Below are 16760 nucleotides of genomic sequence, written 5' to 3'. Positions count from 1 at the left end.
CAACACCATTGGGAGCCTACAGTACAGTGGAAGGCATTCGGAAACATGCATGCATTAAGCTTGTTCGAACCTGAGGGGGGTGGCCAAAATGATACGACTGATGATTTTGATGGCGACCATGAGGGCAATGAAAAAGGCATCCATTATGAGGACGATGAAGAAGAAGGCATCCATGATGAGGACGATGAAGAAGGAGGCATCCATGATGACGAAGATGAAGAGAAAATTGGCACAACCGGTGCTGCTGATAATGATGATTCTCATGGTGATAGAGGAGATGTACATGAAGATGAAGATGATGAATTCAAAAGCGAAGAGGGCCATGGGTACTCGTTGGAGGAATTCCCCATCGCCCTCGATGAAGAAGATGAATCCATGTGCCAAGAAGACTTTGAGTACTCCTAGGACTCGGACGAGGACAATTTCTTCGATCCAGATGAAAGTGCCGAGGGCTGGGAGCATGGGGACTACAATCTTGGGATTACATCCCCACAAGGACATCGTGCTCCTGCACCATGTGTATGACGACCGCCAAGTGGTGGCATACCATTTCAAGACCTCAAGGATGCAATATCTAGGACCGCAGCTCTGCAGATGGCCATTTTACTTATGGCGTCCACGCCGGATTCCCTTACCGCCCATGCTACGTGGATGCGCTTCCATCAGCTAAACTACCCTATTGTCCATTGTATTGCCATAACGGTTGGTGATTTTGATCCACCCAGAAGCTTGTAACTCCTTTGGAGGGAAGGAAGAATCGAGATAAAGATAGAGCATACGTATGCATTGTTGAATAGTTGCAATTTTGCCATGGTTCATGAGGTGCTGGATCAAGCCCAATTGTGCAATGATGAACAATTATTATGTAGTTTCTTTTACCGGCCTGCCTGTTTATCCGCTTGCTGGATGCATATGAAATCAGATGGATGATGTATGCGTACCTGTGAGAGGATCCAACTTTTATTTACTTATATGTAGCTATACTATGGCTAATTTTTAATTAGTACTCCTTATAGGTTGTAGAAGATCTGCACGAAATCATCTACCTCGGCTGCACGAAATAATCAAAATTATAAACGTTGTAATTGACAAGTCTGAATCTTAACTAGTAATTAAGAGTGGCATCAACAATCTATTCTTTGGAGAACGCTCTCGCCCGACCCGCTCCCGCGAGGGTGGGTGGGGGGGGGGGGGGGACCTAACGCCGCCGCCACCGCCAGGGCACGCCGTCGGGCAAAGCCCGGCCGGCTGCAGCGGCGGCGGGGCCCTGGTCTTCCCTCCTGCAAGACAGGGTCGTCGCGGGGCGCCCCCCTCATGCGGTGGCGCGGCGTTGGGCAGGGCACAGCGGTGGGGCGCCGGCGGTCTCTTTGGCGACTTGGGAGGCTGGCGGAGGCGGCGTGGAGGGCTGTTGGGCGATGTGGGGGCCGGCATGCTCTGCAGGCGTTGCTTCTTTGGAAGTGATGCGGGGGCGGGCGATTTCTCTGTCGGATCTGAGCTTTCGTCGGGGTGGCTGGGTGGCGGGCGCGGCCTAGCCTAGGGCCAGCGCGGGGGTGGGCTGCGGCCTGATAGGGTCGTGGCTATGGCCATGGACCTTGGTGGCGCGTCACAGCTGCAGCAGGAGGCGGTGTTGCCGGTCAGATCAGCTCAGATCTGGCCCATGGCCGCCGGCGGGCGGCTCGGGGCTGTCCCCCGGGGTCCCAGCGTGATGGTGGCTGATGGTGGTGGTCTGGGTTGTTTCACGGCGGCGGCTGGACTTCTTCGGTGTCGGCCGGTCGGTGAGTTCTCTTGTCGACCTTCGATTCCTCTCCTTGTCGTTCCGGCGCTACCATCATCGAAGGGTTGGCCCTCTCCTAGTCGCGGTCCATTGCTCGTCTCGCGCCCGGCAGCAGGACCGAGCTTGTCTCCCGCCCGGCAGCAGGACCGGACTCGTCTCGCGCCCGGCAGCAGGACCGCGCTCGTCTCGCGCCCGGCAACAGGACCGGACTCGTCTCGCGCCCGGCAGCAGGTCGGGCTGATGGAGGCCAGTTTTGGCCGGCCTATTAGGCCTCGACGCTGGGGGCAACTCGGGGGTGCTGAAGACAGGGCCTTTTCACTCGTCTCTTTGGTTGGGGTAGCGGTGGGTGGCGGGTGAGGTGGCGTTGGGGTCTTGGATGCCGGGGTGGCGGCCCTGGTGGTGGTGTCGCGGTGCTCTTGGGCAAAACCCGTGGCTTGGTCCTGCCCGGTAACCATGGCCGTGTGGGCGGCATGGTCACTGGGGTGTGGCCGGTGGCGGTGAGTATTGGGCGGGGTGAAAACATGTTCTATCTACGGACGGACCGGCAGCGGCGAAGCTCATTCCCTTCCTGAAGGCGTCGTCGTGGCCATCATTTCCCGTCGTGTTGCTCCAGGGGAAACTATGACTCTCGGGTCAGGCAGTAGCGGCGCTCTGGTGTCGTATCCTTCCTGGAGGCACCGTCTTGGAGCCCACGGTTCATCGTATGCGGCTTCATCTCTTCGCGATGACATGTTCACATTCGAGGACCCGGCTACTATTGTAGTGCTTGGGTAGTGTTGCTGCGATCAGCGCCTATGTATCTTGCCTTGAGTGTGTGCGTGTGTTGTGGTGGCGTGTGTTTATATCAGATTGTTGTTGGTCATTGCTTTATATATAAAGCGAGACGAAAGCCTTTTTGGTAACTAGTAATTAAACTAAGTAGTCTGTCTATTCTCGTAGTAGCTTGTGCAGATAGAATTTCAGATGGCTTGTATCTTATGCGAGGATGGCATGCACGAATGTTGGACCAAGGGTGCACATGGACTGCATTATGAGGATGGCATGTTGGGCCAGGAGCCGAGCCACACGTCACTCAGGCTGGAATGCATGCATGCTCTTTAATTTCCCACATGGGTCAGCAGACGAAATTGCAATGCATATATACCATCCAACTTTCTTTCTTATCAATACAAAATGTAGAGCACAAAAAGCCACCATGCACCGTGGCATCGTATGTGCTTGGGAAGCTTCTTCATGGTACAAGATCATCCAATATTCACAGAGATCTCACAATATTCTTTCAGTTGCTACTGATGAGCAGCAGGCCAATGCCGGTGAAGATGAGCGTCGACGGAAAACTGAACTGGAGGTGGATGAAGGGGAGGATGCACCCAAACTGTTGGCATGCTCGCACAGGGCCGGTCCTGAGATTTTGAGGGCCCGGAGCGAACCTAAAATCCGGGGTCCTTATAAACACATCATAGTAGTAAAAAACGTGTATGTATATATGAATATTTAGCAATAACACTCCAATGCATTCAAAATCAGTGTGTGTATCAAATAATTTATACATATTACCTTAAAAATTTCTTCTAACATTCCTCGATGCAAAGTCGCTTATGATGGGGTTGATGTTAATCTCATCCAATAATTTTTTCTCGATGCATAATGTAGCCAAACCATTTAACCTCTCTTGAGTCATTGTTGACCTCAAAATAATTCTTCAACAATTTCAGCTTTGAAAATGGTTCTTTCAGCCGATGCGACCGTCACAGGCACAGTAAATAAGATGCGATAAGCAATGAAGATATTCAGATAACAATCAATTTCTCTGACATGCCTAAAAATCTCCATGGCAGACATTACGCCATTTGGCAAAGTGAATCTCATAGTCTTCAATTCAGAAATAAGATCATATACCTCTACATCAAATGAACCATCAAGAGAGAATGTTTCTGCAAATTTTGTGCAACATTGTTCAAGTTCATTATCACTTAATGACTTCAGGGTGCCCGAGCTCAATAAAAATCCAAAGATATCTTTGAACACCATTAGTTCTTTAAACCTATCCTTCAAAGAAGTGATCACCATATCAACCAAAACAAAAAAAATTAACACGAAAAGCCTTCTCAGCTTCTAGAATTTCTTCTTGACAATCACTTTCACCAAGCTGTTTCTTCCTCTTAGCACGACGTTTCATTGGAAAGACGGGATCAATTCCCATTTCAGTCGCAATACCTTTGGCGATGGTCAAACTTGAAGAAAACCCATCATCTCTGTACTTCTCAAAATATTCTGTTATACCATTTATTTGCTTCAAAGCAGAGTCAATACACATGGTTGATGATTGCAACATCTTGCTAACTTTATTTACAGCAAACAGAATATCATGCCAGATAATCATACCAACTAAAAACTGATCAAAGTGACCAAGTGCATCAAATAAATTTTTTGCGTCGCTTTTATCCTTAGGTTCAGTGTCAGAAGCATCACGTAACTCAGACAAAGCTGACCTTAACTCAATGGCTTGATATCTTATTGATGTAACACTTTTGATTCGACTCTCCCAACGAGTATTGGACAATGATTTCACAGTCAAACTAGGAACATGTTTAAGCAAAACATTCCACCTTTTCGTACCTTCAAGAACCCAGAAAGTACTCCTCAATTTTTATTTTCCCATTTGGCAAATTAACACAACGAACTAAAAAAGTCATTTGTTCTTGATGACTGACATCAGGGGTACAATCTAGGATAACAGAGAAATACTTGGCCTCTTTAACAACATTTATGATAGAACATGTGATGTCAGCAGCCAAAAGAGATATCAGCTCGTTCTGAATTTTATGTCTGAGCAGCCAAAAGAGCCACTTACATTGTTGTCGTTGATGTTGGTGTCGACATTTTCTTCTTGCTGATCGGACTCTGAATTCACATTATTTTGTTGCTCTTCCTCTATGGCAACTATCGCCAACTCATCACCTGGATTTATCGAAGTAGTGGAAGTACGCTTGAAATATATGTGCATATGTCCACGCTGTGATTGTACCAATTTATCTGCGGCCTTCTTCTTTTTCCTTTTTTTGCTACCTGATGCATACGTCATGTTTCTCGGAAGCATGCTAAAACACAATCCTGAAAAAGTAATTTTTGCATCAATTATTGAACAGTACCACATACGCATCAAGGAACGGCCAAACACAAATATAATATACCTGGTTCTGATGGTCTGAATTCTGATAGCGTCAGTCCGAGTGCTGTTTGCAGCGCCTAGACTCGGAGAGCAATGAGCAATTGACCAAGCGTGAGGGCCCCCTGAATTGAAATCAGTTGTGAACTGTATTAGGAAGGAGATTAGGAGAAGAGAATTAGAAATTAGCAAGAGGCAGATGGCAGTCGGCAGACCTACAGTACGGCGCGTCGGCGACGGCGGGCGGCGGACTAGGGCTGGGAGCCTGCGTGATGAGACGGGTCGAACTGTCAAGAATCACGGGATCACGATCGGCCTTTTTCACGGTTGGGCGGTGCGGTGTGCGTGCACGGGCTGCGTGGTCGTGCCGGGGTGTAGTCTAGCCGGTCTGGGGATCTCCTTGGCGCCCAGATCTGGTTTTCGTGAAGCTCACCCGGCCAACCGGTGATTACGTGGCCACGACCAGGGGGTCGATGGTGGATGCCATCGACAGAGATTGACTCGGCGGGGGTGGGGTGTGGTTGGCGGCAAGGGCTTGGATGCGGGTGGCAGCGGACACTGACCTGACTCCTGCTATACAGGTGCTCGAAGTGAGCTCCTATGTCAATGGAGCCTCATGCTAGTCCTCGTGGGGACGCTCGCCGCGGACTGGTAGGCAGGGCCGGGCGGACAAAATCCGGGGCCCTGTGCGAAACTAAAGAATGGGGCCCTATCTCACTAAAAAAATGAACTAACGAGCAATTATAATGTATATAAATGAAGCAGAATTTTTTTATAGTGTATATAATATAATGTCTTACATAACAATTGCACGTCTAAAAATCATACCTATTAAACTCCCGGTTGTTATTTATTTGAAAAGCTTCATTCTTTTAGTATTCTTGAAATGAAATCTTCAATGATATCCTCGTAATCAATCTTCTCCAACACTTCACTCTCAAGTGCTATTGTGGCCAAATCGTTGAGTCTTTGTTGTGTCATAGTAGTATGCATATAGGACTTCAATAGCTTCAACTTAGAAAAACTTCTTTTGCCGATGCAACTGTCACAGAGATGGTCAACAGAACTCTATATGCAATACTTGCATTGGGAACTCTAATGAAGACACGAAATAACGATCCCTGCAAAAAATTAATTCAAAAATTAGGAATTATGAGTAGGAACCGGAGTTAATCAAAAAAAGGACTCGCTAAGCACCTGGAGGCTGGAGTCGTTCACGGATCGATCCGACGATGCAACGAGCCAACGAGTATGAAATATGGGAGAGGAAGTCAGGAATAGGAAGGCCCGATGAGGCGAAGGCGACGAGACGATCCATGGATCCCGTTTCCAGTAGCCGACGCGACGGATTCGCGATTGAGAACAGGGCCTGATTGAGAGTTCGAGACGATCCTGATTCTCGATCGTAAGCCTCTAGGGTAGCACAAAGATCTCGTTTTTCTTTATGGACGATTTGTTTCCATCTTACGATCGTTTTCTAGGAACGATCTGTTTTTCCATCTTACACACGATCTGTAGCATGTAGGGTAGCATAGCGCAGCGTCGATGGCCTCAAGACATAGCCACATAGGCCCAGCTCCAACGCCTCACGGCCCAGTGCGACCTTGATCTGGAATTATTTAAAAAAAATACTAGGCCTACATATAAAATTTGGGGCCCCTCAAAATTATGGGCCCTGTGCGGGCCACACATTTGGCTCAACAGTGGGCCCGGCCCTGCTGGTAGGAGGGTGGGGAGGCTTCGGGCTGCTGGGCACAGCGGCCAGCTTCAACGGAGATGCCTGGGATGGGATGCTTCAGGAGAAAGCCTTCTGTCGATCTTGTCGGCCATGATGACGGCGACGCCTTCGGGCGCCGCTTCCCTTCTTGAAGGCGTTATCGGGAAGCTATTGTTACCTTCTTAATCCTGTGCCCTGGGCGAAAGCCTCAGATCCATCTCTGCATCGGACAACGGCGGCGTCTCGATGTCGTTTCTCCCCCTTTGGGGCGTTGTTTTTGGGGGCCATGGATCCGCGGTTGGCAGCTTGATGTCTGGATTGGAGTGTTTGTTGGGTTGTTGGTGTGCAGGGTGATGGCGGTGGAAGTGATCTGTGGTGGTGACCAATCCCTTGGTTACCTCGGTGCTGATGGTTGACCTATCTCTTGGGGGCTCGTGGCGACGATGAGGTCTCGGTGTTCGGTGCCCTTTGACGGCGTCTGAGGCTTTGTTGCCTAGCATAGTGCTTTGGTTCTCTCTATTTTTTATGGTGGCTGTGGTCTGGCCTAGATGAGGTGCAGGGCCTGTCTCGGTGGAACATTGCCCTTCGGCATGGTCTGTGGCTCTCTTTGCCGCGACGTGGCTAGGCAGTGGGATGCCCTTCGACGGTGGTTGCGACTTCCTAGCTCTTCAAGGTGCAGAGTGATCGCAGGGCAGCCGGCAACTTCTTCTCTACGTCTTCTCGGTGACGGATCTTCTTTCGATTGATTCAACAAAGCTTGTTTCCGCTCTTCTCGGTCCAACTAGTGGTGTTGGGTGCTAAGTTCTTAGTGTTGGCTGCTTGTCACAACTCTTTTCTGGTTCTTCTTTTGTTTTTTCTTGTGCCTTCTTGTGTATGTTGGTTGCTATCAGTTGTACCTGATGTCTTGTATCTTTCTCTCATATATATTTCTTTTCGAACCATGCTTTCTATCGTATAAAATGAAAATGGTTCAGGCCGGCGTAAGCCTGCCGTAGCACCGTAAAAAAATAGTCCATGTAAAATGCACTAAAAATTAGTACCAACATTTGTTTACATATCTAAAAGGTAAAATCTACACATAAAAAAGAAAAGAACACATGAGCTCATTGCTTCAACTAAAATGCATAGAATCGCTTTCTATTGTGCATGGGAGTACTACTGGAATTGATCAACCAAGCTAGCACATGGCTTTCACATGCATATTCTATGCAAGCATGCATCTCACGCTCACCCTGGGCGGAGTAGTCCTCGACGAGGAGTGCGACCAGCCACCGGCATCAGCGCCTCTTATGGTCGCTGTCGTTGTGCGGCTGCAGTGGCGCGTGGCCGCCCTCGACAGGGAGTTGGTCCGGCCATCCACGACGATGCCTTGGCGCACGGCCGCCGTGAACATGCTGTCCGCCGGCCGGGCCAACAATGTGCCTTGCATCCTTCATGGACGAGCCGTCCGACAGGCCGCCGGCGACGAGCTCTTTTTGGGCGAGGTCATGGACGAGAGGTCGCCGACGACGAGCTCCCTCGGCGCGGCCATGGACGAGAGGTCGTCGCTGCGTCGTGTCGTTTCGCCGCCGCCGTCGAGGCCCTGCGGCGTGGCTGCCATAGACATGAGGAAAATAAGAAAACCCTAATCCCACATACCTGTTAGCGTGACGAAGTATCGTACGTGTGCTTTAGGAGTCGGGAATCAGCTGTTTGGGATTGAGGATAGACGTAAGTGGGATTACCATGCTTTGAGATTGTAGACGCCACGTGTCGCTCATCCAGTAGGGTCTCACGTGCTCGCCTATGAGACCTGCTCTCATAGGATTTTTTTTCCGGCCGGACTCGATCTACCTAGCCAGCAGGTACTATTTATACAAGTCTTTTTGTTGCTCTCCATCGACCCATCGGCCGACTTGATCGATCTGCACCCCCGATGGACGTGAACAACGGCGACGGCAACGGCATCTGCTTCCCCTACGACGTCCTCCTCAACATCCTCCGCCCGCTCGCGGAGTCCCGGCGGGTCTGCCGCGCGTGGCGCGCAATCGTCGACGGCCACAAGCTCCTCTTTCGATACATGTTTCCAGCCTCCTTCCCTGGCATCTTCACCAAGAATTATAATTGCGACGATAAATCCTCGTTCTTGGCCCCGTCGTTGCCGGCGCGCTCGGCTCGGCTACACGGACCTCATGACGGGCCTGTCTTCCGTCATCCTGTTTTCCGGCATGGTTGGGCCTCCGTGATCCATCACTGCAATGGCCTCCTCCTCCTCCTTGAGAATGATTATCCATCATATTATGGTTCATATTATGTCTGCAACCCCGCGACCGTACGATGTGCTCCCCTCCCAAAGAAGGGGTTGCGGTTGTCAAAGGACAATTGCATGTTCCTTGCTTTTGACCCGGCCGTGTCGCTGCACTATCAGGTTTTCAAGCTCCCATCAGCAAATACCCAAGAATGTACCAGGATTACAACACTAGGGGCTGAGGAGCCAGAGGATAAGGTGATTTCTGTATTGGTGTTCTCTTCACAGACCGGCCAATGGGCTAGCCGGGAGTTTGTGCCGGGGCCTTGCGCCGTTGGGCATCTCTGTGACATGGTGACTGCGCCACGATACACGAGTGTGGGTATGTGGAAGTCGGCTGAGTACTGGCGGGGGTCGCTCTATGTACATTGTCGGAACAACATCATCATGATCCTGCACATTTTGGATGGGACGTATGACATGGCTCAACTTCCAGGGAAAGCTTACGATGAAAACCAGTATCTAGGGTATTCCAAGCTGCTCGACAGGGCCGTGGTAGCGAACTACGAGAGCGGGGTTCACTATGTGGCGCTTGACAAATTCATCCTACAGGTATGGACATTGACGGAATTAGTCGATGGCCAGGTGCGCTGGATGCTAGCACATGAGGCAGACCTTAGTCTGTATGAAGTTAAAATACAAGAGCAGAGGGAGCCTAGAGTGTTGTGGGATGTGGTCGAAAAGAATACATTAGTCAGCTTGTTCGAACCTTGTAACACGAAGGAAATCATATATGATGAGGATGCTGACCAGAGCGACATGACCGATGACGTCGATGGTGACGGTGATGACGATGAAGAAGAATGCATCCATGAGAAGGATGACTTCAATGGCACAACCAACGATGTTGATGACGATGGTCACAATCATAGCTGGGATGCACATGAAGATGAAGATGGTGAAATCAAAAGCGAAGAGGGCTCTGAGTACGAGTCGGAAGACTTTCCCACCGACATCGACGAAGAAGACAAATCCAATAGTGAGGATGATTCTAAGTACTACTGGGACTCAGGCGAGGACAACTTCATTGACCTTGATGAAAGTGCCATCCACTTCAAGGACGAGGAGTCTGAGCATAACTACAGGGTCTTGGGATTATATCCGCACAAGGATGTGGTGCTCCTACGCAATGCGATCCTCGGCCACATCATGGCATACCATTTCAAGACCTCAAGGATACAACATTTAGGAGATCGTCTCGTGCGTGGTATGGGTCCTTCTGGCGCCCATGCCGCGTTCCCTTATCGCCCATGCTATATGGATGCGCTTCCGGCAACTAAACTACGCTATAATAGAAGGTATTATTACAATCGTTATTGATCATGATCTGGCCCATAGTGTGTAACTCCTTGGAAGGGAAGAAGAAGCGTGATGAAGGTAGAGCCTATGTAGTACGTATCCTCGAATATGTTGCGACTTTGCTATGGATGATGAGCTACGTGTTGGATCGAGCACGGTTGATGGATCAGAGAGATATAATGAATTCTTGTTTCTTTTAATTACCAGCCTGTTTATCAGCTGGATGCACACGAAAAGCAGATGGATGATCTATGCATACTTGAGAGAGGATCTAAGAACTTATATATTTAGTCCTGGCTAATTATTAATTAGTAGTACTTCGCATAGCTAGTACTAAAAGATTTGCATGGACATCCTCGCTGCGTTAGATAAGATAGTGCAACATGCAAACGAGAGAAGGAAAGTATGTTCATGGAGTAAAAACACTAGCATCTACCACATAAAATGGGAGAAGTGACCAGCAGACCTCGACCACATTAAACTGAAAAACAGAGAAACTGGAATAAAAACACTAGCATCTACTAGTACATAATATCATACACGAAAATAACTTAAGCCATCATAGTTTGGACACCAAAGCTTGATCTAGCAATACGAAGCACAATTGGAGAGCATGTTCATGGCGTCTCCGTCGCATTCCCTTACGGCCCATGCTACATCGATGCTCACCCCACGACTAAACTACCATACCATCATCATGGTCTGCCGGGGGCAATCCTCCTTTTCTAATTTTTTTTAAGGTTGGTGATATGGCCCACAACACGTAACTCTCTTTAAGGAAAAACAAGCATGGTGAAGATTATACCTGGCCATCCGCCGGGTCGGGCCTGACCAAGCCCGAGGCAGAAAACTCGGGCCTGAGCCCGACCCTCCACTGCAAAAGCCCGCTGGACCTCTTCGTAAAACAGCAAATATGGTGGGCCCGGGCCCGGCTCAGCCCGGCCTTCGGTCTCAAAACCTAGGCCCGGACCTGGCCCATGGGCAAGACCGGGCCGGGCTTTTTTGGGCCGGGTCAGGTCGGGCTGTTCGGGCCGGGCTGCCCGTGGCCAGGACTAGTGAAGATGGACCAATGTTGCACATGGAATGCATTGTGCCTACGAGGATGGCATGTGGAGACAGGGGCCACATGTCAAGCTGGATGCATGCATGATCTTTTCCCACTTGGTTGATCGGTCAATAGATTGCAATGTGTACCATCCAATTCATCGTGAATACTGAACAAATATACACCTCCTTTTACTTGCTTGACTGAGACATCTGCTACTCATGTACATCTTCTTCTTCTTCCTCCTCTTTTTCAATATATATAGAATGTACAACCCAAAAAGCCTCCGAGCACCACCATGAATTGCATCATCCGTGCTCGGGGGCCTCCCAGCTTCTTTGTGGCACAAGACTTACCCCACAGGCCACAAATGACGGCCCAACATTCACAATTTTAAAAATTTACATGCCTATATATCCATATGAATCATATCTTCTTCTGTTGTTGTTGGTGTTGATAACCATAAGCTCTCTTTGTTCAGTTGCTTTTGATGAGCAGCAGGCCGATGCCGGTGACGATGAGCGTCGCCGGGAAGCCGAACTGGAGGTGGCTGAAGAAGGAGAGGGTGTAGCCAAACTGCTGGGACCGGCGCGCCTGCTCGCACACGATCAGGTTCGCCGCCGACCCCAGCAGCGACAGGTTGCCGGCCACCGTGCTCACCCACGCCAGGATCAGCCACGCGTTGGTCTCCGCCGCCGGGGAGATCGCCGCCGCCGAGGCCGCCACCCGTGCGCCGAGCAGCAGGACTGCAACAAAGCACAAAACCAATGCAGAGTCTGTCAGTAGTATGTTTGTGGTGCAGGGGATTTGGCATGTTCAGCTGGATCTCTTGTTCTTTAGTAGAATGAATGATTGGCCGATCTGATAGAAGTTGGGACCTCACAGCCTGGCTAGCATCTAACACATTCAGAAATTATTGCACGGCTGATCCAAAAATGAATCGTGCCATTGTTTGGTGACCCTGCTTACTGCTGTCTGATTAATCACAGTTTGGAAGCATATATGAAATTTGCACAAAAATAGACGAAATTCACTCTAATTTTCATATATTGTGATAAATGGAGCATGTATTCCGCAATGAGGGGGGGAGGGGGAGAGGAACTAACCGGTCGGGACATTCGACGCGACATTAGAGAGGAGAAGGATGACCAGGGCGAGGATGACCACCCCGGTGGGCGTGTCGATCCGCGCGTAGGGCTCCATGAACTCCCAGAACGTGCTCGGAATGCCGGTCTTGTTGAAGCCATCCACCGTGATGAACATCCCACAGAAGAAGAGCAGCAGTGGGTAGGAGACCTGAAATTTGTTTTTCAGCAGCACCACAGTAAGCAACAACGATTGGGATGCACAGTAGTAAGTAATTCTGGTGTGAGTTTTAGTTTCAGAAAGAACACACTGGCCAATCCAATTTGGTGTGAGCAGGTGTAAAATCCGATCGAACAATTTGAATTATTCCAATTCGTAAACAAAAATTTCATTCAAAAATGGGAATTGGTAAATTCATCTTGCAGACTTGCTGGTTCAGTTTAACTGTAGACAGACGACTGACAGACGCCTGTTGCTTCACGGTGACTGTAGAAGTTTGCTGTGAACAATCAATCTCGAACAGTAATCTATTTTTGTGCAAACAGGTGTTAAATTCGACCAACCATTTGAATTATTTCAGTTGTCAACAAAAGTTTCATTCAAGATGGGAACTGGTGAATTCATTTCGCAGACAAGTTGTTGGTTCAGTTAACTGCAGACAGACAGGCAGAGAGACAGTTACCTTCTCGAGGCAGGGGCGGGCGTCCTTGAAGTCGAGGACGATGAGCGCCAGGGCGGCGGTAATGGCGCTCCAGGACATGTTGAGGCCCAGCAGCAGCGCCACGAGCATGCCGAAGGTAATGGCGTACACGCACGTCTTCCACAGCCTGTTCTTCCACTCCTCGTCCATGGCCGCCTCCTTCTCCTCCGTCGAGTTGAAGCAGCAGTACTCATCCCCCTCCTTGGCCGTCACTCTGGCGGCAGAGCCACGCCTCTGGTGGATCCCGACGCCGTCGGGCGCCACCTTGGCTACGTCGCCGTTGACGGAGCCAGGCTTCACCGGCTCGCATGAGCAGTGCGCGTCGCAGCCGGCCGCGTCGGGAAGGACAGAGCCGTCGGGGAGGCGGCCGCGGCGCGGGTGCGACATGGTGGCCGGCGAGAAGCGGTGCGAGGTGACGTCGTCCTCGTCGACGACCTCGGCGGGGAGCGCGTCGTGGGACACGTCGACGCACTTCTCGTCCGACAGCTCCCGCCAGTAGAGGCAGAGGAGGATGGCGGCGTTGACGACGACGCCGACGAGCGTGGCCGGCAGGATGCCGAAGACGAAGTCGCCGAAGGAGATGCCGCTCTGCACGGCGATGACGAGGTTCTGCGGGTTGCCGATGGGGGTGGCCGCGGAGCCGATGTTGGCCGAGGAGGCGAGCGCGAGGAGAAACGGCTTGGGCGGGAGGTTGTTCTGGCGGGCGATCTTGAGGATGAACTCGGTGAGGACGACGCAGCAGGTGTCGTTGGTGAAGAGCGCGGAGGCGAGCGCGGAGACGGCGCAGGTGCGGAGGAGCAGGTCCTTGCCGCCCTGGCTCCGCCACGAGAGCGCGCGTCCCAGGTGGCGGAACATGTCGGCGCGCTCCAGGTAGACGCTGACGACCATGGTGCCGAAGAGCAGGCCGAGGATGGGCAGGTCGACGGCGGCGTAGGCCTCGTCGGCGGTGATGACGTTGAGGAGCACCATGAGCATGGCCCCCAGCAGCGACCCCGCCGTGCGGCCGATGGGCAGGAAGGGCACCGCCGGGAACACCGCCAGCACCCAGAAGATGCCGAACGCCGCCGTCCCCAGCGCCACCTTCACCGCCGGCTCCATCGCCATTGCTTGCCCCCACCCTCAAGATTCAAATCTCTGCTTCTCCTCTACACTACTGAATCTGCAAGAATCTCCTCTCCTCTCCTCCAGATTCGATTCAAGAAGAGCGAGCGACCTAACTAATCCTCCACCTAGAAAGAAATCTGCAATCTGTGGCCTAGCTAGCTACGAACAGGAGCTAAGATCTGCAACCACCGGCTCACAAAAGCAGAGCTGGACAAGAGCCGGAGTAAGCTCCAACCAACTAATGGTGGGGGCGCAAGCGGCAATCATGCATGCACCAGCAGCACGTACGTACCAATCCGGAAGCCACCAGCCTCGTCAGCTAGAAGCCGCCATCTCCATGGATGGAGGTATCCCCGAGAACACGCTGAGGAGGAGGACGACGAGGAGGAGGAGGGAGGAGCTGGTCTGCTCGTGGAGCTCGTGGGGAAACTACTTGTCACCAGAAGAGGTTAACAATGGAACACTTGGCAACGAGGCATTGACCACTTGGCGAGCTCCACATGGCCTCCTAGTAGATTGCCCGCCATGGATATTATTTTCCTGCGGCTCCCCCCACCAGTCGATGGGATGTCTGCAACCAAATGAGGAAAATATTTTCTGTATTTCCGGAAACAGAGAAAATGTGGCTGGCTCCTGTGGAGCCGGACCAACTCTGTCCCGGTGCTCTCACCGCATCCTCACATGCACGTCCATGATTAATGGCGATGGATGCTGTTGAGAATTTGCCATGGAGGTGGACCGGCCTTGGATTTTTGTGGCGCCGGGAATAGTATAGTACTCCCTCCGTCCCATAATATAAGAACGTTTTTTACGCTATTGTAGTGTCAAAAACGTTCTTATATTATGGGACGGGGAAGTACATTTTTTGCATCACTCTTTTTGGTTTGGAGAGGTTGATTTTGATTGGACAATGGTGCATGAAAAGGAGAGGTGAAAAAATAAGGGTGTGTCTAGGGCACATCTAGATGTGCTTTAGTTATTGCACATCTAAATGAGTGAATCAAGCATAAAGAGAAAAGAAAAAAGAAAAGGGGAAATATCCACACGAATCTCGACGTAAGATCAATGACATAGGACTTAGATGTGCAATACTTATGGCACATCTAGATGTGCTTTAGCAAAACTGAAAAAAATAATTATCCTGGTATAAAAAGACTTGCTCTTGACTTGGTGGTAGAGAATGATTAGGGGTAATTAGTGAGGTCACTTTCACATTTGCTGGCACAAAATTGACAGGTTAATTAGACATAGAAGTAACTGTCTGGCTTGGATACCATTCTATATTACCAGTGAGGTAACTTTTGGTATCACTGCTAGTCTGCTACTAATGTAGACCTCACAATGATTGACCGGAGGAGATCGCGAGAACACCGTCGGGCCCTGAGACGGCGACGGCGATGGCGATGGGGATGGAGATGGAGATGGTGGTGTGCACGCGTTCACCGGGGGTGGCGCGACGGCGAAGGCAGAGGGGGGAGCTGGGTTAGATTATTGATTGCTGATGTGGAGGGTGGTGGGATGTGATTTGGGTTGGTTTGGTGCCCAATCAACGTTATCCGTCGCTTGTCTGAACCCTCAGCCATGCGCCCCCATGTTCCTGTCCTCGATTAATGATCATCACCTTAAAACTAATCGTGTCCTGTTGCTTCTCCTTAAACTTCACCTTGTTCATCATGGAGAGGGAGGGGGGCAGTGCTGTGATATTTCCTGCTTCCTGCTGCGCCGGCTGGCTTTCAGCCGGATGTGGATTGGTCGATGCTGAGTTGTTGGGCCCACCAGGAGGAAGAAGAAGAGAAAAATATCACCACATGATTAAGGCTCCACAATGAAGCTTGCTGCCACCCAACCTAATCTTGTTGCCACCTGGCCGGCCGGTTGGCCTACACTAATCAATCGTACAAGTTCACCTCCATATTTTTTTTCTGAATTAGACCCAAGATTGATATGATGATCAAAATTGCCCCCCCTTTTTTTTTGAAAGGAAAAGTCTCCCCCATGTTAGTACGACGGGACGAGACGAGAACCGAACTCGTCGTCATCCGCATATTTTTGTTGTTGCTGTTGCTGCTACCGCCATTGTTGTTTGCTTCTTCGAAGACATGGATTTTTTTTTCCCTCTCCTTTTAACTTGCTGAGACTGATGTTGTGGTGTAACGGCACCCCTTGATGAATCTTCGGGGTAATGATATTTAGTTATTACTACGATTATTGCCCGTCTATTTACTAAACTGTCTCGTGATCTCCAGATGATCTCTGGTGGCTCATCTCATGCGTCAGACAGTAGTAGCTTCCGGCTAGAGATTTGCAGACTTCTCCAAGGGGGAAGGCCCCTTTCAGGATCTCTCTTTTTCTTTCTGTCTTTTTGGTCCTATATACTCAGGTTCTTCCAAAGGGCAGCAGAACAACCTATACGCCGCAGAAAAGTTAGATTGAAGAGCCAAATTGCTCGCCACCGTTGCAAAATATTGACATCAGCTCCATTGCCGACCTCTGTGCACTCCTTGGATGGTGCCAGGCAAAATATTGGCATCAGAAACGACATGGTTCAACCAAGGCACAGCCTGGATGATAACATGATC

The 16760-nt window shown here is 50.4% G+C and overlaps 1 protein-coding gene across 1 annotated transcript; it reads right to left on the bottom strand.

Moving 5' to 3' along the window:
- Positions 1–11461: 11461 nt before the first annotated feature.
- On the bottom strand, positions 11462–14701 carry LOC147966906 (silicon efflux transporter LSI2-like). Its single transcript, XM_087529150.1, has 3 exons — positions 13060–14701; positions 12398–12587; positions 11462–12037 (listed from the first exon to the last, which is right to left on the bottom strand). The coding sequence occupies exons 1-3, from the start codon at positions 14179–14181 to the stop codon at positions 11769–11771; spliced, it is 1581 nt and encodes a 526-aa protein (XP_087385276.1). The 5' UTR covers positions 14182–14701; the 3' UTR covers positions 11462–11768.
- Between the last annotated feature and the right edge of the window lie 2059 nt (positions 14702–16760).

Source organism: Triticum urartu, chromosome 6A (assembly GCF_056163025.1).
Source record: "Triticum urartu cultivar PI428250 chromosome 6A, HENAU_Tu73, whole genome shotgun sequence".
Classification (NCBI taxonomy): Eukaryota; Viridiplantae; Streptophyta; class Magnoliopsida; order Poales; family Poaceae; genus Triticum; species Triticum urartu.
This window is presented reverse-complemented; position numbering and strand designations above follow the sequence as displayed.